Source organism: Zosterops lateralis, assembly GCF_965231275.1.
Source record: "Zosterops lateralis genome assembly, chromosome: 1".
Lineage (NCBI taxonomy): Eukaryota > Metazoa > Chordata > Aves > Passeriformes > Zosteropidae > Zosterops > Zosterops lateralis.
The window spans coordinates 31,640,864-31,663,559 of NC_139762.1; the positions used below are offsets into that span (position 1 = coordinate 31,640,864).

At 37.9% G+C, this 22,696-nt stretch overlaps 1 protein-coding gene across 14 annotated transcripts in view; it reads left to right on the forward strand.

The window, feature by feature from the left end:
* HDAC9 (histone deacetylase 9) overlaps nucleotides 1-22,696 on the forward strand; it is a 459,263-nt gene that overhangs the window by 309,690 nt on the left and 126,877 nt on the right. For all 14 annotated transcript variants that reach the window (XM_083872072.1, XM_083872070.1, XM_083872068.1 and 11 more), the window contains 3 exons: nucleotides 6,844-7,021; nucleotides 13,760-13,893; nucleotides 21,620-21,740. In XM_083872072.1, coding sequence (XP_083728198.1) covers nucleotides 6,844-7,021; nucleotides 13,760-13,893; nucleotides 21,620-21,740 — 433 coding nt within the window. The remainder of the gene's footprint in view (nucleotides 1-6,843; nucleotides 7,022-13,759; nucleotides 13,894-21,619; nucleotides 21,741-22,696) is intronic.

Genomic DNA, 22,696 nt, shown 5'->3' on the forward strand with positions numbered 1-22,696 from the left:
TACATTTGTATTAAATATCTGGGAGGGCCAGAAAGTGGGAAAAGACTCAGCTGGGAGTGAAGCTTTTGAGGAGGTGCTGCATTTTCTTTGGATGAGTGCTGTGCACACTACAGTCAGCAGTTTAGCAGGAGTGACAGAAGTCAAGTACCTGCCAATATCGGGAGCAGGGAAGGCAGGTCTCACAGGAGCAAGAACCAGGAGTGAAAGCAGCAGCTCAGTTGGACTCCCAGAATTTCACTCCAGTAAAAGTGCTCTGACTTTAGGGCCATCTTTTCTGTCACTCCCATAATTCCTTTCTTCTTAATCATGTCAGGCTTCAACATAATGACTGCTTGGTTCATATTTCTTAACAAAGATAGGTGAAAACTTCTCAAACCATGTGACCACCTTGATTCCTCACTCACATGGGACCAACATGGGTCATGTTTAAATGCTCAGGCTTCTGGAAACTTTCCATCCAATAAACTTTCCATCTTGGCCCAAAAATGTTGTAGTTTTTATAATGGGTTTTGTCACCCCAAAGGTGCTCCTGAGCAAGAAAGGGAGGATGGTAGGGGAGGGACCTCTACAGCAGCAGCTTTGCAGCTCCAGGAACAGAGGGGGAAAACAAAATTGGTTGAGGGTGATAACCATTCCCTGGGCTGTCACTGCAGCAGGAGCAGTCTAAGTACTAAGCTCTACCTTGGCAGCAGCTGGAATAAGCCATTCCACAGTCCTTCAGAAGGCAAGGCGAAGGCACAGGGCATGGGGTTATTTTGCTGTGAGACGCAGCTTGCTGCCAAAGGCAATCTCTGCCTAAGACTCCAGGCAGTTTTGGGTTATAGCTTCCATCCCACTGCTCTGTATCTGCACCTAAGATTCAGTTGATAAGACTTCATTTCTGCTTACCCATTTTCTAGTCAACACTGTGTTCCTTGGATTACAGCAAGAGAAATCCAAATTCTATAAACATCCTGATAATATGTGACCTAACATATCCAGATGCCTCAAGGCTAACTTCCTGTTTCTTCTCATCTATAGTTTTGCTTGCTCTAAATTAATTTCTACCTATTCAATCTATGTGTCTGTAACCATACTTGTAATTTACTTACTTTTCATAAAAATGCTGATTCTGAGTTTGTGGTTGACTATATTTCAGATGGTGATACTGGGGTTTTTGAAAGTGATGACGATGGAAGTTGGTGGCTCCACATGTGGTTTTGTCAAAAATAGAAACTAGTAGGGCTTTCTTGGTGATGTGTTTTCTCCAAGTGACAGAGCAGTTAAAAAGATGTCTCAAATATTTATTTTCAAGGATATCTCAGACTATTTTCTATTTTAGGTTGTATATATTGACAAAGAGACACCTTTCCTACACTTTCACATTTGTTCACACACTTTGTTTTGGAAGACCTCAGGACCTATTTTGCTTGGTTTCTGAGGGCAACTACTCATGGTTTTGTTTGAGTAGGCAAAATAGTACTTCACAGAACTCCTGGGTGAAAATTGCTAAAAATTCCACTTACCCACTGTGTTTTGTCCCAAGGAACAAACTCCTTTGTACAGGCATTCATTGCTTTCTATGTTTTATTTTTTTTTCCTGTCACTTCTGAGGATAACCAAGGTCAAATCTATTAATATATTGTATGCTATTTCTGAAGGACTGTTAACTACCTACATCTGGGTTGAAGGAGAAGTTTCTGGGTGACCAGAATTTCTGACTCAGTCAGACTGCCTGGTGCTGTTGTAGTTTGGGCCAAGGCTGCCTTCACAGGGACCTTAAAGCAGGACTGAGCTCTGTTTGCTGCAAGCTGAGGCTTTTTGCTGGATGCAGTCACTGCCTGGCCTGGACACCTCTTGGATGCATTCAGTTACAGCTGCACTGGGAAGGTAGGAAGCCCAGGAAGGTGGTAGAAAAGACAAGCAGCAGGATTTGAAGTTGTTCTCTTCCCATATCACTACAAGGTCTGGACAGGGCTGAGAAGTAGGGCCTCCAACAGGAGCCATGGGGTGAGACAAGCCAGCAGAGCAGGCATCAGAAATATCCTTCAAAAGAAGGCAGCAGGTCTTGTTTTCATCCTTACCCAGGGCAAAACTTTCTGAAGCATTTGTATGTAGCTTTCTCCTTCAGGAAATTACCCATCCTTTGGGTAATTTTCTGAAAACAATGTAGAAATTAACAAACAGGCCACCAAAAATGCTTTGAGAGGAAAGGCTTTGTGAAGTTCATAGTGCTTAAGGTCTTTTGGGAGAGGAAAGCAGGATGGGCAAAACATGAGTAACTTTAATCAATTAATAGACAATAGACAATAGACACACTTCATACTTCAGCCAAATGCATCAAAGGCACAACAACAGAGGGATATAAACCTGGCCACAAATATATGAGAGTAGTAATTTTAGTATTAGGGAATGCAAAATTTGCTATCCCTAAGAGTAAAAAAAAGTTCTTTACCACAATGAAAAAAACCAAAGCATAAGCCCTGAAGAGAGGTGTGAATATGCCCATTCACATGCTGGATTATGCTACAGACATACAAATCTTTGGATTTATTTAGCTGTGACTAAACTAAATATTAACATATTAAATTAAAAAACCAGACTGTTAAGAGGGAAAAAAAAAGCTTTTATGACTGAATCCCACATATTTTTTCTCTGCACAAAGCATAACAGTTCAAAGGACTGTTAATTTATAGACAACTCAGCTCTGCTTTATCCTCCAACATAGTCCATCTAATAATCCAACAGAACATACTCGTGGTTTATCAGTTCTCACAGCCAGTAGAAATAGGTAAATAGTTCTCATTAAAATCCTTAGCATTTACAAAATCTTAAGCTCCAAAATGTACAAACCACACATCTATATGAAAGGAATATTCACACCAACCTAAGTTAATTGAAAGACCTGCTAAACAAACCTTACAGTAATACTAGGAAAACAACAAATATTTATCTCCCATGCTCCTAAAAGGCTCATCTTCTCTTTAGATAGTGATTCTAAAATTCCTCCTCAAAATAATTACTGAGGACCTGAGCTTGTTTCCGTGGAAGGCAATGGAAGGCTCTCCTCTAGCTCCAGCAGAGGCCCTAATTGCTTGCCTCTACTAATAAACTAATCTCAGGCACCTGGAACTAGCAGACTCCATGCCGGGCAGACAGGGCTCAGGTTACCTAAGAAATGCTCCAAGTATATTCACACAAATCACTGGCCCTGCAGATGTGCAAATACTGCTTTTGTCATATTGCTGGAGAGATGGACATGTGTTTGCAGGGCTGTAACACATAAAACCTGAAGACGAATTCATTGTGTTCCTTTAATCCCTTCCAGAGGCCAGGTGGGCATTTGGGGAGCCAGATAAGTGTGCTGATTATCCACATTACTCATTGCATTAATCCACTTGTCTGTGACTCAGAGCATCAGAAATGTTCACAGCATAAATATGTAGGTGGCTGGAAAAAAATACATGTATTTCATGAGTGCCTGTTGTCTGTAAAATAAAACCCAATCAGGAAGTTAGCCTAAAACCTTGACTAAAATCTAAACAGGTCTAAACTTTGCTGATGTCTACAGATTGTAATATTACAGTTAAGGGATCTGGATGCCACAAGAGGATGTAAGCCATGGTGCAAGCCTTATGAGACAAACTACCCTAATTTTAACAAATTTTAAAATATTTTCACAGGCAAATGTTTTCTGTGTCATCAGAAATTAATGCAGGTGTCAGACAATTTCCATGGAACCGTCCATAAATTTCTCCTTCCTTGAACAGATTATGTTGATAAACATGTGTCAAACACAGTATGTGTCTGGTTTCATTTGAGGAGGGGAGAATGACATAAACAGGACACACTTTGACTTGAAAATGGAGGAGAGAAAAAAATATCCTGTGTTCTTGGTCTCCAAAAAAATTGCTAAAATAGATGTCTGGTTTAGGTGATGCTCACACAGGTTGATTTGTATTAAAAAAAAAATCATCTTGATTTGTTCATCTGAATGAAAAATATTGTTTCTACTGACTACATAGACAAACACACAAAATCATTTTAGAAGCAGAGAGAGAAACATCTTCCAAAGTCATCTATGTTTTGTGATGTTCCAGACTTTTTTCCTTCTTCTTCAAGACACTCTAAAAAACCCCAAACCCACAAACCAAACAAACAGCCCAGCAACACCCCCCCCCCCAAAACCTGCAAAACAAACAAACAAACAAAACCAAACCTACAAACAAACAAAACCTCCACTTAAATTGACATTTTTAGATCAGAGACCTGGAAAGATTATATTTTAGATATTGACTGGATGCCTTACTTACAGCTTCACTGAAAAAATTACACAGATATTGCAAAACTGAAGTTCAAGTCTGGAATTAAAAGAAAGGTAGACAAGGCAGCTCTAAAGCCTTAGAGCTCAGAGTCAACCAGCACTACCAACAAAGACAGCATCAATCTGCCCTCACTGACAGCTGAATTTCCAAGACTTCTTTAAAAAATCATGTTTGATGAAGACTATCACAATCCATTGGTGGACCTTTACTAGATTGAAGAGCATTCCAATAGGGAACAAATCCTTTTGTCTTCTGTACTCTAATGACTATCAGAAAAGTGAACACAATTAATGAATTACCACTAGTTAGTATGAACATTGAAAGATATATCAGAAATTCCCTTGCTCAAAGAACTACACAGGCAGCAGCTATTTAATTAATGCAACGAAGGCAACATGTAAGTTGAGGAGAGTAGCAGAAATAACAGTGTTCTACTGATTTCCTGTCTGGCAGCAACATTCTGTGCCATGAATCTCCTGCAGGCAGAAGTTTGGCTTCTTCCAAAGTACTCAGCTGGGAGTTTAGAAGAGTAGACAAGAGATTGTGAACACATGAGCATCAGACAGACAGCGCTGCTGCCACCACTTGATCCTAGGATGCAGAGAGTAATCATGCCACAGATAGCAAAACACCTGTGCCTACTTCATTGACCTCTAAGCCAGCAAGCATTGAAGAAAGTGAATGCTAAATTCTCACAAAGGAATGTATTCTCTGTTCTCCATAGGGAGAATATTCAAGTCAATAGTGTCCATGCATTCTTGATCCATCTCCAATCAAACATACTCCCAGCAAAGGTTGCAAAAGATATGTATGCCTATGAGGAAAAAAAAAAATCTCAGAAAATGTATCACAATCAAAATTATTAGTGAAACTAAGCAAAAAGAGATTTCAGGAAAAAATTCCTGAATGTTAAGTTTTATTATGCTCATAGATGGATACACAGACCTCTTCAGATAGCTCAAGATATTTCCTGGAATATGTAATACTATCCTGTCATTGTACATTAAAAAAACAATAAGAAAAGTTTAGGACTGTATTTAAAGGAAGAGAAATGGTTCAATGACTCTAAACAAAGACAATTCTTGTAAAACCTCTTTTTGCTTACTCTTTTTTTTTTTTTTTTTTTCATTTAGTCACTTATGACAAGGTCCCAGGTGATTTACTTTTCCCATGACCTTATGTCTTTTTACTGAAATAGTGACCCTAGATATTAATGTGGGTTTTGAGGCTACCTTTTAAAGCATTTATTCTCATTTCAGCTGTTATTGATGAGCACTTGTTTGCATAAAGGCTTCTTTTATTACATGCAGGGTAGACATTTTCACATCCCATGAGCTGCCGATTTATTTTGCAGCGTGTGATGGGCTGGGGTACTCCCACCTGCCTTCCCACACAGCCTGAACTCAGCTTCACCTCTCTGAGCAGCCAGCAATCTCTCCTGGACCAAGACAAGCTTCTGAGCTGCTGTCCCAAGCAACCACATATAGGAATGCTAATTGTTACTGGGTTTATTAAAAAAAAAAAAAAAAAGAATGAAAAAAAAAATAAAAAAAATAAAAAGCCACATGTGTGTATATGTATCTATCTATATATATATATATTCCTGCATAGATGTGTATTGAACCCAGGTGAGGATAAACAGAGCCTGCAGCTGTAAGTCACAAATGTGAATCTCAACTGAATTTATATTAAGTGGTTTGAAAATATTTCTCTTGCATCCACTTTTGATTGAAGTTCTGGGACCATAGGCACAGAAAAAAGAAAAACAGAAAGGAAAGGGTTTGAGAAGAAATCCTACTCTGTAGAGTGAGCCAGGTTCCTACTGGCTTCACAGGGTTTTAGCCTTTGTCATGTCAGCAAAAGTGACCATCTGTTGACAAAACAGAAGAGAAAATCTTTTCTACTCTGTTACAGTCTTTTCACACCTGCCTATTTCCCTGAAGAGTTTGCCTGTGCCTACAGCCAGCACCAGTTATGACAAAAAAAGATGGTTCCTAAGTGGGATCTCACATAACAATTCCTGAATTTCTAAACGATTTGTGAAAACTTATATGCAAATCATTGCTACTTTCCAGGGAGCTCTGGGAACTGAGTTAACTGTAGAAACTTGACTCACAGTTGCTCAGCGCATTTGGTACTGAGTAGTAAGACCACCAGTTTTCACTTTCTGTGCTGTGGGAAAATTTAAATTCTATTTGTGTAGGGTCATAAAATGCATGTTCTATAACATCATATTGTGTATTCAACATATTAGAAAAACTTTGTCTTTTATAAGCCTTTGCATGTGAAGCTGTCTTTCCTGTCAGGGAGAGCTGACAGGTTGCCTGCCATCACCTACTCTCCAGCAAAGTCAGTAGCCCACACTGTCAGCGTGAAAACATCTGTTGAATGGATTTATTGAGTGGGTCTTAGGTGCAAGTTGGGGGGTGGGGGTGCCCACTGTTTATTACAGCCCTGACCTAATGAACCTAATTTGTTGACATGTTTTGCTTGATCCCGTCTCACATTTCTTTCTACTGTGCTGTTTTCCTGGAAACAGGAGTTCCTGGCACATCGGCATGTCCACCAGTTGCAAATCTACCAGGCTCAGATGGCTACAGTTGGCATGGCCGGATCAGATAAACATCGACCACTTTCCAGGACCCCATCTTCCCCCACTGACTCCACATTACCTCACCCAGACATGGACCAGCCCAGCCAGCATGTCTACACAACTGGTAGGATTCCCTAAAGACTGCTTTTATTAGGCAGGGCAAATGCATTTGTTCATGTGGGATCAACAGACTTAAATGCCTCAAATATCTCCTGCAGCAATGTGTTCAGTTTTAGCCCTATTGCTCCTCTGTTTTATGATGCTATACTGGCACCAACTCAATCAGTGCAGCTGATAAATCACAGGGTTAATATTCACACAGTCATAAATTATTATCATTGACTGGCTCTGGCAATAGAGAAACAGGTGCATTTTTGGTGCCTTTAAGTCATTTATAGCTTTTTCCCTATTTTCTGGATCTTTTCTTTGTGTTCCTATTGCCTGTTTTGTAAAGAGACCACCAATAAGTTGAAGAAAGACCACCAGTAAGGAGGAAAACTGCAATGTAATTCTCAATGTCTTCATTTGGCAAATCAGTCTCTGCTTCAAGGTCGCTTTCTCCACAGAAAGAGCAAAGCTGTAGGCATGACTAAGTGATGTTGGCTACAACTTCTGTGTCATTCAAGAGTTGTGGGGAGCCTACAGAGGCAGGTTTTATGTTTAGGTCCTGAGCATTCCAGTCGCTTAGGGAGCATGGGCTGTCCAAAGCAAAGTGATTAGAACCTCAAAAATTTTCAGTCAAAAGAGGGAAAATGACCACAGAAACCTAATTTCTTACTGGGTAATCTAACCTTGCATGAAGGCTCTTTAAAAGCCTGAATGTCAGTCTAATATTAAAGCATGGTCAGAAGCAAAGATTCACTTTGTGCACAAATAAAAATAAAAGGAGAGAAATAAATACTTGCAGTTATTGTTTAGGAAGGTTTATACCAGAAGTATATTTCCCTCAACTGGCAGAACTTCCCATGGCCTTAAAGTTTGCATCTTTTCAGGCCATGAGCATGGATTTATGCAGGATGGAGTCCTTAACGGGTGCTGTATGTAACTGTGTGAGACAGTGTGCTCTCCCATTTTTCCAATTAGAATGTGAACTTGGAAAGCAAAAATGTATTATTATTGTTAAGTAACAAACATTTGGGTTGTACAGAAACAAACATACTAATTCACCTTCCATGAGTTTCTCCAAAAACAACAACTGCTTATAGACAGGATTCTTAAACCAGACCACTGTATTTCTGGAGTCCTCAAAACATTGTAAACTCATTCTAAGATTTGCAGAGCACACCAAAAGTGAGCTCACTGTGTGTATGTTTCACTCTGCCTTTCAAGAATTTGCAGTTCCACTGAAAAATTTGAATGGAGTTACGAGTGTAAAAGCTGCTGCTGTAGACTGATTGCTGAGGTTTACTGACACCTTATAATGCTTTTGTAATCCTCAGAGAGGGGAGCGGGGTCAAGGGGCTTACACAGATCTGTGGACTTGTGGCATTAGTGGAACTAATCAAGAAAGAAAGTGTGAAGTTGAGATGGAAAAATAAGAGAAGGAATGAAATTATGTATGGCAAACACTGAAGGGAGACGTTGATGGGAACAGGACATCCCTGGCAAAAAGGGCTTGAGATGTGGCACAGAGAAACCTGATAGGTTCAGCAATGGAAATGCAGACAGACAGATTAGGCAGAGTTGAAATTTACCCTTTCAGTAAAGCATTGCTACATGAACACCAGTGGAAAGAGAGAGAGGAAGAGAGAAAGAGAGGAAGGCAGGAAGGAAAGAAGGAAAGAAGGAAAGAAGGAAGACCAACTTATTCCAACCGAGATTCTCAGTCCTTCAATTAATTCTTTTTTCAAAATATGAAATGTTTTTCTCGAATCCTTGTTTCTTGTTTTATTGAATCTATTTTCCCCCTCCACTGCTCATTCAAGATAATAATCTCCACTCATTTCTAAAAAAAACAAAAAAAACAAAAAAAACAAAAAAAAAAAAAAAAAAAAAAACAAAAAACAAACAAAAAAAACCAAAAACAAAACAAAAAAAACCCCAAAACAAACAAACAAAAAAAACCAAACAAAAAAAACAAAACCAAAACAAACCTCCTATTTTCATCTGCCCTACAACTTTGTTCTGCTTCTCCACCTCTGTTTTGTACCCTCAGTTCTTATATATCCTCTAGGTACTGGCTGAGGACAGTGTGGTGCTGTACCTGCTTGCAAGCTGTATCCATGCTAGCCATTATTCCCTGGCTGATTGACCAGGTTTCACAGAGCACATAGCTCTGCATTCACAGTTAAGCCTTTCCTTTCTACTCAAAGAAATCTCTTCCCCTGACATGTGCCTAAGATTACAGACCTACACATGACCTTTATCACTCCAGTTTTTGAGCACATTGAAAATAGAACTTTTTTAATGTTATGAGATTGATACTTTTGGAATGACAATGAACAGAAATTTTGCAACATCAACAGTTCTAACACAGTTTCTGTGGAAAAAAACCACCCAAATAATCTGTGTATTATTAACATATGGTATATTATGGAATAGAATGACTTTATCTGTGCATACTATTTCCTGGATCTGGATGGTGCCCTAGCATTTATTCACTGATGACTCAAAAGAAAGAAACTCACACCCAGTTTTTATTTATTCTTGTATGGCCCTTAGAAAATCCTTTAGGATGAAAGTCCCGAGGAATGTGGTCTGATCTGTTCTGAGCAGAGTTGGATTGCAAACCTCTGGAGGTCCCTGCCAACCTGAGCTATCCTATGGTTCTGTGATTTTCTCCCTTAAGAGAGCACAAGGTGCAACCAGCCATTGTCTGCAGCAGTTGCAACACTACCATTTATAAAAGCATGGAAGGAAGGAATGGACAGGGTGAAAATGGACAGTGTGGACAGGGAGAAAATTCTAGTCTACCATTAAGCAAGAGCAAATTCAGACTCTAGAAATTATTATAATAACATGTCCCTGTCTTGAGTTATTATTTACTGTTAGGGTTTGGGTTGTTTTGTTGGTTTTTTTTTTTCCTATTTAAAGACAATATATTCTTGGCAGAGAAAAAAAACTTAGGAGGAAAACAGTTGTAGGAGATTATTACAAGGGCATCAAATTGAGCCTATATTTTTGTGAGTCATGAGAAAAATGCTTTTAGCCAAATATCTGAAGGGAATCAGAACTATGATTGTTGTGAGAGTTAAGCAATATATACAGTATATGCATGAGATAATGAGTTAAAGGTGGAAAAAAAAAGAGTCCACTTAATTTTCATTTAGGCAGTTTATAGAATATTTGACATTATTTAGTTCAGATTTTTTTGTTGGAATAATTTATTAGATATTCTTCCCTTGGGTTTTCTTATTTGTAGTGTTCCAATTAATCTTCTTCAAAGCACACTGTTAGCCAATGATTTTTAGGTCTCTTGTTCTCCCCTCTGTTTAAAATATTATTAAAAGAAACTGACCTGAATAAAGTATTTTGGAAATGAATGAGTGTTAGGGAGTCCCCAACAGGAAAGTCTTGGTTTTACTGACTTAATGCAAATTCAGTTTCTTTTGTCCCATGTCCCCTATCATTATATGGTTCAGTGGTGGCACCATTCCCATCTGTCTTTGGGGCCACATTCTGACCTCAGTAATATTGGTGTAAATCCAGAATAAATCCACCAGTCTCAGTGGAGCTGCTCAGATTTACACAAGGAATCTGAGAGCAGAATCTGGCTGTAGGCATTTGTTCTGGAGAGACAGAATAACCATCTTTTATTAATATTTCACAGCAGTCTGCAATTGAAAACAGTTGTCTCCCTCTTTTTTTTTTTCTTTTTTTTCTTTTTTTTTCATGGGGGTGGGAAGATTATTGGCTGAATCCTGTTAGGGAAATCCTACAGGCTATTTTTAGCAGTGAGCTCTACTGCTGCATTCTGGTACTGTACAAAGCACATGTGCTGTGTGACCAGCAGCCACACATCTGAATCACTTGCACATCCTAAATCAATTTAAATGCTTGCAATAAATGAAAACATGTATTTCAGTCTTTTCTTAAGTCAATTAATCCTCCTAGAAACAAATTTTACACTCAATGGTGTGAATATCTTGGTATTTAAAAGTTTGTAGCAGATGCTTCTGCCATGCAATACTGACCTGACCTTATCAAACTGATTTTTGATTCAAACAAAAAAACTCACATACAATAAAATTACATTTTTAGTTATATTCTATTTCTGGAAAAGTGCTAAGAAAAGGAAGTTTATGTCAACCAGAGGAGGCATCCTGAATACACAGTTTCAGTATTTCATTTCAAAATTTGTTGCAACCCTGATACAAGTAATCAAAAAGTGTCATTATTACACCCAACCCTGTATAATATAAACATAGTAATATGCTTTTTATTAATTAATATTATTTCTATTACCTGCTATTTGGACTATTCAAGTAAGAAGAATAAAAAATAAATTGAAAGAATGGCAGGTAGAAGATACTTTCAACATTCAACTAATTTTTCTTTATGTTTAACAAGCATTTCTATTCAAATCCATTTGATGTAACAACCTATTCTACCTGAAAGCTTCTGAAAGTCCTGATGCCTGTACAGTTAGCATATAAACAGCCTCTTTGTTGGTCAGGGGAGTGGGAGGGAATGTTTTCTTATCTGTTGGTATAATGGCCACTGCCAAACTGGACAAGCTGAGTAGGCAACTGACTGCAGAAGATAAAACTGTGAGTGCCAAGAAAAGCCAAGTGAGGTATGTGAGCATACACTTATCTGTGTCCATACTTCCAAGTAACTTACAAGACCTGATGATAGAGCAGCAAAGAAGTGCAGAGAAAGGAAATTATTAACTGCTTTGAAAATGCCAGCAGATATTTTAAGCCGCATTAGCTTATTAACGCCAGGTTTTCACTGGTTCTTTTTGTTCTTTAAAGGAAAACAGAACAAGAAAGTAAATACAAAAATTTATTGCTAATGAACTATTATGTTTGTTACACAATCATTTAGCATAAACTTAGTCATACTGCAGTTAGGTATTACATTTGCGTTCTCCTTACACTTAACATAAATGTATTATCATTTTGGCTTAAATACCAAGATCCCAGAGGATCACTTCTAAAGTGCATGAGCTAAGAAATATGGCAGCATAAATATTTCTAGAGCAGCATAACTTCTGGCTGGCTTCTAACTGAATTATCTCAGAACCTTAACTATGAATCACCCACAATGTATACAGGCTCAGAAGAGCTTTCAAAGACTTCCTTGATGTTCAATACCCATTAGAAAACTTTGTAAAATAACGGTGTTATTGAGCATTTTGTTGAATCTGGACTTTAATTTTGTATTTTCTTAACTGGCTGACTTTTCAGTAGCAGGCTAATGCAATTTTCCCAGAACTGTGTTGGCATCCCCCGTAGTGGTGGCACATAAGAAAGATGTTTTGAATGCCAAGAGCTGGAGCTTGAAGAAATTGTTAATTTGAGTCCTTTTCAACTGTAAGGGAAAGAAAAAAGCCAAATGTTTCCCAAATGAAAATGGTCCACATAGGGATAAGGAAAATAATTTTTGTTCCAGACATGTCTAGGAGAAATGCAAAGAACGAGTAAATACGGAAAATCATTTTTCAGTGTTTCAGACTTGGTTTGAAAGCCTTGAAAATTGAATTTAGCTTGAGCCTACTCACTAAAATTTCCCTTTTGCTCCCAATGCACAGCTACAGAGCAAAGTGATATTGATAGCTTTTTTGTATAAAGCTGTTCTGTCCTTGCATAAATGACCATATAAAATTCAAAAGGTACCTTGCACTTGCAGTCAAACAACAGGATTTGATCCTAATTGAGTAGTGGGTGGAACTTTTCTTTTTAATGAAAAAGGACTCTGGCTGCCACTGTTTCAACTCTCTGAAACATTCATTTGATATGCTTTGAGAGCTGGAATTAATATAGTATTAGTTAAGCAGTAAAACTTCAGAGTGCCATTGCCATTTCATAATTTATTTTTAAAGGTTTCTCTACGTTATATTCTTTACCTTTCTATACATAACATTTTCTTGTTGTGTATAAGTTAACAGCTTTAACTAACTTTACTCACTGGAGAAAGAGAAAACAAGCGATTGAGTAATAAGACTTTTTTTTTTCCTAGCCACAAAATCTTTAAAAATACATCACCAAATTCCCCTTCTTCTTTATAGTTGTATTTATTAATATAATTTCTTGAGAATTAATCTTTGCTTTATTGGTATCACAAGATTCACCTCATGAATCAAAATTCAGAGTCTCACAAAGGAAAAAAGAAATTTAGGCGCAGAGAAGGGCAACAGAGCTGGTGAAGGGCCTAGAGATTGACTCCTGTAAGGAGGATCTGACTGAGCTGGGGGTGTTCAGCCTGGAGAAAAGGAGGCTTGGGAGAGATCTTATTGCTCTCTACAATATTATTTTTCTGACTGAAAGGAGGCTTTATCCAGGTGGGGATTGGTCTTTTCTCCCAGACAAACAGCAGCAGGACATGAGGACATGGCCTTAGGCTGTGTCAGGGGAGGTTCAGGTTCAGGTTGGACATCAGGAAGAATTTCTTCCCAGGAAGGGTTGTCAGGCCCTGGAATGGGCTTCCCAGGGAGGTGGTGGAATCACCATCCCAGGAGGTCTTCAAGAAACAAATGTTCATGGCACTCAGTGGTCTGGTCCGGTTGACAAGGTGGAGATAGGTCAAAGATTGACCTCAATGATATCAGAGGTCTTTTCCAACCTAAATGATTCAGTGGGACTTTCATCTTGCTGTAATTGTCAAATAAAATCCAGTTTTGCTAAAGTCTACATGACAGGGAACAATATAACTTGGATTTGTTTCATTTGTTTCTTATTGTGCTTTCTTTGTGCTGAAGGTGTTGTGTATGACAGTCTGATGCTGAAGCACCAGTGCATGTGTGGGAACTATGCTAATCACCCTGAACACGCTGGAAGAATCCAAAGCATCTGGTCAAGGCTGCAAGAAACTGGGTTGCTAAACAAGTGTGAGGTAATTAAAAATTAAGACCAGATATTTGACTTGTTAAAGTAAATAGCAAAGTTAATAACTCCTAAACCTGTCTTACTTCTGTAATAAGAGAGTAATTTGCTTTAGGAATTATTTGGTCTTAACTGATAATATTATAATAATGTATCATAGGAAGGCACACTTCCCAATCAGAAAACAAAGAATTTACACAGTGTCATGCATCCACATGCATCAGAACATAAAATTCAGACATGATTATTCCTCACCTTTATAAAGGAATGTAGACAAGCAGTAGTCAAACAGTAAGTGCAGTCTTTCCAATAGCATGGTTCTTAATTATTTCAAGAAGCTAAGGATTTTACTTCTGTAGCATAAAACTTTTTTAAAAAAATATTTTGCATCACTCCATAAGTATATTGTACCTTGTCTTTTTTCAGACTTTAAAATCTGTTTTCATAGCATGTTCCTTAACTGGTATACAACAGGTCCCATGTGAAGCCCCAAGACATTCAAGAACAATCTTCTAGGCAATAGCAATTTTGTAATTTCTTTCTGCTATGATTTCCCTCAAAAAATTACATATAAACCCATGCTTGAATCAAATATGGTCTGTGAGGCTCATATATGATTTGGGTTAGTTAAAAGTAGCTTTGTCTTACCATTCTCTGCTTCTTGTGAGTTGTGCAGCACTGTCAACTTCTGCAGAAGTCTGTGGCAATTGCAGTTGTTTACTGCACTTCAGCACAAGTAAACAAAGTTCAGCAAAAATTTGCTGTTTTGCAGGATCCCAAAATTTCCAGGCCTCTCATGTTCTGTTTAATTAGTTTTCTTTATATCCTTATGTTTTAACAAACTGAAAGGAACTGGTTCAATAGATCCCTTTGAATAGCTGTTAGTGACTGTTCCCAAAGATTTTCTGTAGGTAGCTCAGTGTCCTGGTCAGTGAGATATTGCAAGCACTGTAAATAGATTTGTTGTATACACTCATCTAACTAGATGGCAGCACTCTAACAGGCTAATTCCTTTTTTTTTTTTTTAGCTTAGATAAACTTTTCAGTGTTCAAGAAGACTTTCTTTCAGCAAGGCCCTTAAGGTCACCTATCACATGAATGGTTTCACTGGGGAATCACATATTTCAAGATTAAGTTAAACATGCAGCTGAGTGCCTTACTAAAATAAAGCTGAGTTACCTTTTTGACTCAGGACTCTGTATTATAAAGAAAAGACAAAGGGAAAATAAGTATAATGCATTGTGCTACTATGTACTGCTTTCTGCACTAACAAGCAGCTGTTGCTGAACAGTAAATCGTGTGGCTCTGTAAAAGGTGTAAAATGAAAACATGGTATACGTTAGTTTGAGATGCATGCAGTGTAAGGGTTTCCTGGAAGATTTAAAGTTTCCTCTTGCAATTCTAAAATTTCAAAACCTGAAACACAGACTCTTAGGTCTTGCATAATTGAGTGAATTATGCAAGAGACGGAAAAAGCCACTTCATGTTGAATTGCATTCAGCTAATTTTGACCCCAAATGCTTTGAAATGAGCCTGGAATGTGAAATGAGCTGTCAAAATGTAAATCCTGATGATAAAACTAAGGAGTCCCAGTGTGAAGCTGGTGCACAGATCTGGTATTTAACTTGATCCTCTTATGTAGCTAGAGACAGAATTATATTTGGTGATGCAATCTGTCCTTTGTTTCACTAAATTATCTAGCATGTGCCTGACATCAAACAAGTGCTTAAAACTGCTCACTTTCCAAAATAAGAAAGGCTACAGTGATACACTTAATTGCTGCTCTGTTTCTGTAGAAAATTATCATTCAGCGGAATAGATAACTTGTGTCACTAAAGGAGTGGTTATTGGATTATCTAAGATAAAAAAAACGCTACCATCAAGCTGCTCTCTGGAATATTCCACACCAAGAGTGCACAGTGAAAGGATCACTGTCACTTCTGCTGAATTCTGAATGCCCCCTCATGGACACTTCCATTTCTTAATATAATTTCTCATCATAATTTCCCACAGTTCTTGTCAGAAGGAGTGGGGAGACCACTGGTCAGGTTTTGCCACATGCATTACACATACACCAAGTCATTAAGGGTAAGTTAGTGACAGCAACCTGCAGCAGCCACTTAGGAAATCCTCTCCAGTTACCGGTGAACTTTTTCCTCTCGTAACTAAAACTGTAGTCCCACAGGAGGGCTGCAGTCCCACTCTCTGTCTGTTAAAGACCTTTAGGATCAAAACTAGTTCAAGTCAGACATAGCTTCTTTTATGTTGCACTGTATGTATCCTTGGGCACAGGCTTGTTTAGGGGGCCCTCCCTATTTTCATAATTTAACAACAAACCCTTATGAAAATGAACAGCTTGTATCTCTGTGGCCCTTGTTCTCTATAGCAGGGAGCTTCATGTGGTTCCTAAATCCTTTAGTGTGGATTAAGTCCTCTCAGACAGCTCAGGTCTTTGGCAATAGAGAGATGACTGACTGGCTGAGTGACAGACGATCAATATCTTTAACTGGACATAGGATGATGAATGTCATATAAACTTTCATAGATTAATCCAGATAGACTAATCTAAGCTTAATGTATTGCCTTTATATAGATACCTGTATATCTTACTCATGCTGACCCCATTTATTTTTAAAATACAACTTGGTGAAATCATAACAAGGTTTGAATGGGGTACACAAAATGTGTATTTGCTACAGAATAAAATGTGTCTGAGACTGTTCTCTACCCTTGCAGCCAACTGGCATGGAAAGGCCCATGTTCATACTACCAGGAATGCTTCCTGGCCCATGCCAGTGACCAAACCATGTCTGGGAGTTGTTTGGGAGAGTGCTAGTTGCTGCTCAGCCAAAACAGTATGAAGGACCACTTTAGCAATTGAATAGTACAGATGATTGTGTTACTCTGCCTGGGAATGTTTCCTGGCACTACTTAGTTGACTGCTGCAGACACAGCCAGGAGGACTTGCTTTTCCAGACTGTATTTTGTCTTTCTAGCTATGGATATTTGTGCTCTAGAATTATTCAAACAACAGTTTGGAGGACTTTTGCTAAACCAAAAAATTAGTTTTAGCTTTCAGATTATTTTTTTAAATCATATCCTACTTCCAAACACATTATTTTCTAAATCATATCCTACTTCCAAACAGATAGATTAGTTCCTCCATTGGATTCCTCAAGACAAGGGAAAAAATACATTTATACCATTGCCAGTCGCTGAGAGCCAGATTTGAGAGACCAGTGCCTGGCTGAGTTCAGGGCAGGAGAGTGGAGTAATTCACACATATCCATATCCACATATAGTGGACTTTTTTATAGTTCTGGTATATATATATTGGAAAAACCATAATAAGTACACAATATTTTTGCACTGGTTTCAAAGTTTTATGTATGTTTGCTGAAATGCCTGTTTGGTGTTTGTTAAAGGCTGACAGATGTAGAACAGACAGTGACCAAATGCAGACAGGGGCTGCTAAAAACACGCAAAGATGGGCATAAAAACCTTTCTCTCTCTTTTTTTTTTTTTTTTTTTTTTTTTTTTTTTTTTTTTTTTTTTTCAATTTTCCCTTTGGTAAAGATCAATGCCTCACTGCCCTACCTTTGGGACAATAAAAGAACTGAATTATGTTTTGGTAGGGGTGTATACTTTCCACTTGTTATAGGGAGAGGAAGTATTCAAATAACTCCTTTGGGGCTGTAAATTATGCACACGTAACTGACATTAGACTGCAGAGATCAGCACACTTTCAGAAGAGAAAAGAAAATGTAGCCATGGTTCTACTTTGTGCCCCACCTTTACCCCCTGTAAGAGACTGTGGTCTAGCAACCTTTCCTTTTCAGCTTAGAATTTGTTTTGAATTTTGGTGGTTTTCTGGATTAGGGAGGCATCTTACACCTCCTGCTGTCCACATCTCATGGACTGAAGGGGAGAGAAGGAAAGAATTTAAAGTTGAGTATGCCAAATCACATAAACTGAAATATTTGAAAAATTCCACTCTTTGAACCTCAATTTACCATTAAAGATCAAATAACGCAAGAAAAGTTAGTCTTTTTTAAAGAGCAAAAAAATTTAGAGTGTTTAGCATTCTAAATCTCTCTAAATCACTCTAAATCTTAAGAGTGTTAGGCACTAGGTGACCAAAACATGTGGGGAGAATAATAAATGCATCTCTGTGTGGGTACATGTGTGTCATAGGTGTACTTAAAATTCCCACAGGATGGAGAGAGAGCAAGCAAAGTGAGTTAAACTGACTGTCCCAAGACAAGTTATCTGAGTAGTTTTGAAAACAAGAGAAAATTTAACAACTATGAGAAATCTCAGGAAGGCAGGAAAACAATCTGAAGACGTTGCTTCCAGACTCGATATCCTAAGGGAATTTCATAAAAAAAGCTGAAGTACAGGCAATGGACACATCGCACTGAGAGACCCGAGTGAGAAAAAGCCTTAATCTGTATCACAATTCATGTAAGTTTAGCAGAGAGAAACAGGCAATGTCACCTTTGTCCTTTTGAATCTCTGTCTGTGCATGAGTTTGCTGACAGTCTAACCAAAATCTTCAGGTTAATAGAGGTTGTCTGTGTGAAAATTTAATGGCCTCTTTTAAACAGAAGACAGACTTTGACATTAAATTCTGTGAAAGATGAAAACATTTTCCCGTTGTGGGGACAATGGATTTCTAGTTCTAGACTGATTTTTCGAAGCACTCAGGTGCAAGTACTCCGCTCTCCTGAGATTTATAAATGTTTCTGTTGATAAGGGAACTGCGTATGTCAGAGGACAAACCCAACACCCAAATTGTCATACACATCAGAAAAGGATGACTTACTTTCTACCAAGGATGTAGCAGATGGGTGTATGTATTGTTCTCCAGAATTAAACAAACACTGTTCATTTGTTCTCCTCTGCTTTTTCTCCTTTTTTTTCTGGCCTTATGCAAATTTTCTACTACATTTTATGTTTTTGATACTGCCATGGTCAATGAAAATTAAGAAAAACACTTCCAAATAAAAAAAAGAGGTGGCTAAAGTGTAGGTGTAAAGTTATACAAATGCATATTCTCTCTTGTCTGATAACTCATGCTAAGTGAGAGCCAAAAGTGATCACTTTGCATAACTGAAATTATATGAGAGACTCTGGCAACAGACTTAGCACATATGCTTGTGTAGATCTGCTAAATTATGACATCACTATGTGAGAACAAATCTTGGAAATTATTACAGGTAATTTTAATGCTTTTTTTTCCTCTGTGCAGAGTCATAGATAGTTGAGATTGATATGCAGTGATACTGCAAGGATGGGATAAAAGGAACACAAAATGAGGAGATGGGAATGCAGAAACAGCACAGACAAGTGCACTGTTTGCCCTTCCCTTTCCTCCTGGCATCTACAGTGCAAGATGTATTACACCTTGCTGACGTTAGAGCTGGAGAAGCCACAGAGAAAGAGCAGCTCTGGGCTCTGCCAGCTCAGCTGATGGCTGCACTCCAAGGACCTCACTGTGGGGAGCTGCCTGGAGTGGGGTGTCCTCCTCAATGCTACTTGATTTCTGCACCAAACCTGTTTCTACCCTAGACAATTTGAATGGTGATACTGGGTTGGCAAAGTATTTTGGTAGACCACTTCCAGATATCACAGAGCACCCCATTATAAAAATATTGGCTAGCTGTATTTTTTTTATAAAGGGATACGGCATTCCATTTAACAACACTTAAAAAAACCCCAGACAATTAACTGTCTTAAACATGTCTGAGAGCTTTTGTATACCCCTTGCAGAAAATATGTGACCAGAGAGTGAGTATTTTGCTCAAGGTTCTTCAGCATGACCTTCATAAAATTCCTCTTTACTTTTCTTATACATTTATTTTATCTGTCTTAAAAGCCAGACTCCCTTCCCAGTTTTGCCACGGAGAATTGGGTATATACATTTTAAAGCAGCTTGTTAGAAACATGGATCTTAATGAGAATGGATGAAGGAATAAATGTTACCAGTCACCTCACTTGTGAAGAAAAATATTTTATCTGACCCAAAAGAACCATTACAGAGTTTACTGACTCCATGAAGTAACATAATGTGCTGATTTTGATTGTGCAACTGTGTGTTAAAAGGATGTGAGTGCACTGCTAGAAATTCTCTTGTGAGACTGGGAGAGGCTTGAAGAAATTAGAGATGAAAAAGGGTTTATTAAGTCATTTAGTTCTTGGATCATTCCCTAAAATGTTCTTTCCACTGCTGTGTCTAGTCAAGTTTTAAACACTGCAAGAAATAGGGCTTCCACCATTTCCCTGAGGAGGAGCTTGTTCCACAGCCATCTAGCTCTAACACTTAGGATATTTTTTCTGATTAGTCAGAAAAAAATCCCACTGCTTAACTCAATAGAAATTGTGCATGGTTCTCCTGATCCCCCATCCCCCAGGCATCTCCTCTTTTCTGTAGTGCACATTCTTTTTAATATTCATAATATTCCTTTCCTCTCCTAGTGCAGAAGTTGGTGCTTTCCAATGTGTCTGACAAGGTGTTGGATACAATAAGAATTTAACCTCCAAGAAAACTAGAACTAAATTTATTTCTATAAGAAGTAAATCAGTTTAATTGAAAATAGTCTATTTAGATAACTTCTGTACCTGTGTATCTGTAGACCTTGAGAGTCAGACAGATCCAGTTTAAGCTGTGAGAGAGCTGGCTGTCAGTGTTCAAAAGGACCATGTCTGCAAATAAGGTCCAAGACCTTCAAATCAAGATGTTTTCTCTTCACTTTATCCAATACCAACTCAAAAGATGATCTTGGATCCAGAACTTTGTTGACAGTGCTGTTTATTATGCCCAATCCTGAACAAAATCTGATTCATGTTATATCTGCAAAGGCTGTGCAGCACTAGCACAAGAAGAGAAAGAAATATTTGTTATGATATGCTGTACCTCCAAATACACACAAGGAACAGATATGCCAAATAAGAAACTGTTAGTTTTATCTTTCCTTCCCTATCTTTCTTCCTTCCTAAACTGATTTGTAGAAAGATGTGTCAGGTTTTTACATCTTGTTTTGGGACAAGTACAGGTTGGAGACTCAGTTAAAGAGACAAACTTCAAAAACTTACAAAAATGAAAGAAAGCAAGCAAGTCATCATGTGTAACAGCAAAAATATTAATCACACATGATCACATGTGTATATATTGATACTGATCACAGGTTAAAAATTTAAAAACAAACACAAATATGCTACTAAATAAAGTTTAATTTTCTTTCTTTTCCTGTCTTTCCTCACTGCGATCATGTTCCTGCTAGCAGCATAAATCACAAGTGCTAGTAATGATGCAAAAAACATTAATCCTCATTCCAAACACATCTGCAGCTTACAGGTGTGAATAAGTTTTTGCTCTCTAAATCACAATTTTTTCTAGCTAGATTTCTTATTTAAGAAATAGTTCATCTTCTGGTTTGTATCTCATTATATATTATGTAGAAAATAGGCAGAATCTTTCCTTTTTGTTTTATGTGAAACCCTGTATTAAGATAACTCTCCTAAGGCTTAAGTGAAACATTTTGTGATAAAGCACACACGCATTTGTTTTTCATATAGCATTACTTTAATAAACAAATCAGTGTCACATTCCTGCATGATGCAATTTCAACCCATTATTAATCATACTAAATGTTATTTTGGACCTTTACTTTTTTTTTTTTTCCTACCTAAATATTGTCAGTGGAATATTGTAGACCTCTGCTGTTTTCTTTCAGCGAATTCGAGGTCGAAAAGCCAGTCTGGAGGAAATACAGCTGGTTCACTCTGAACATCATTCACTGCTGTATGGCACCAGCCCACTGAACAGACAGAAGCTGGACCCCAGGAAACTCCTAGGTCTGTACAGGCCTCTATTCTACTGAGAACAGCACATTCCAGCACTGTCATTAGTCATAGCTGGTGTCAGTTTAAAACACTTGGCAAGCACTGTGACAAAAATTCACTTTTTCCAAATGCATTGCTATGTGCAAGGAGAATGTTACAATGGAAGCCAAATATAGATTAGCAAAATACACTGGCTGGAAAGCAGCAATACGAGTTTCTCTTCATTTGCTTTAAAAATCATCAGTGTTAACCTTTTACTGTAACTTGTTCTCCATTGGAGGTCAGTGGCAATTTTGAACATAGTTGGTTTTCTACCTCCTTGTATTCTTTGATTTGAAATCAGGAATTTAAGATACACTTGCTTGTCAAATTGTTTGTTTGCTGTTCTCATTTGCTTTATTTCAACTATTTCAGCCACTCTGCAGATACTATGCCTAAGTATTGCTGATATGTGAACTTTATTTTAATACCTTCTCATTATGCAGGATATGATCTCTTTCTGAATAATATGGGGGAAAACACATTAACATATTAAATGCACCTATGGTTGTACAGAATAGCAGAAAACTGACAGGTTTTCCATGTAAAGTATCTTCATGCACAGCCAATGCTCTGTGTAAGTCTTTTATAACACAAAAGTAGGATTAAAATTACGTCTGCCATTAGTTTAGCATGAAGCAAGTCTATTTGTCAGAAACACACAAAAAAACTAGTCCATTTTGGAAATAATCTGTGAGTGAAATCTTGGCCTTTATGTCCCAGCACACTGGAAGCAATACTCTCATTCTCAGTTATTTTTATAACTCTTCTTCTAAGATGTGGAGCTTTTCCTAAATGTAACCAAATCCAACCCAAACAAAAATAACATTAGCCATCACAAGAAAATTGCTGCCACATTTCTAGTAATACACAGCAACTACTTTGCTTTGTAAACTTATGCTGTTTCTTCTGTAAGGCAGAATGTTGTT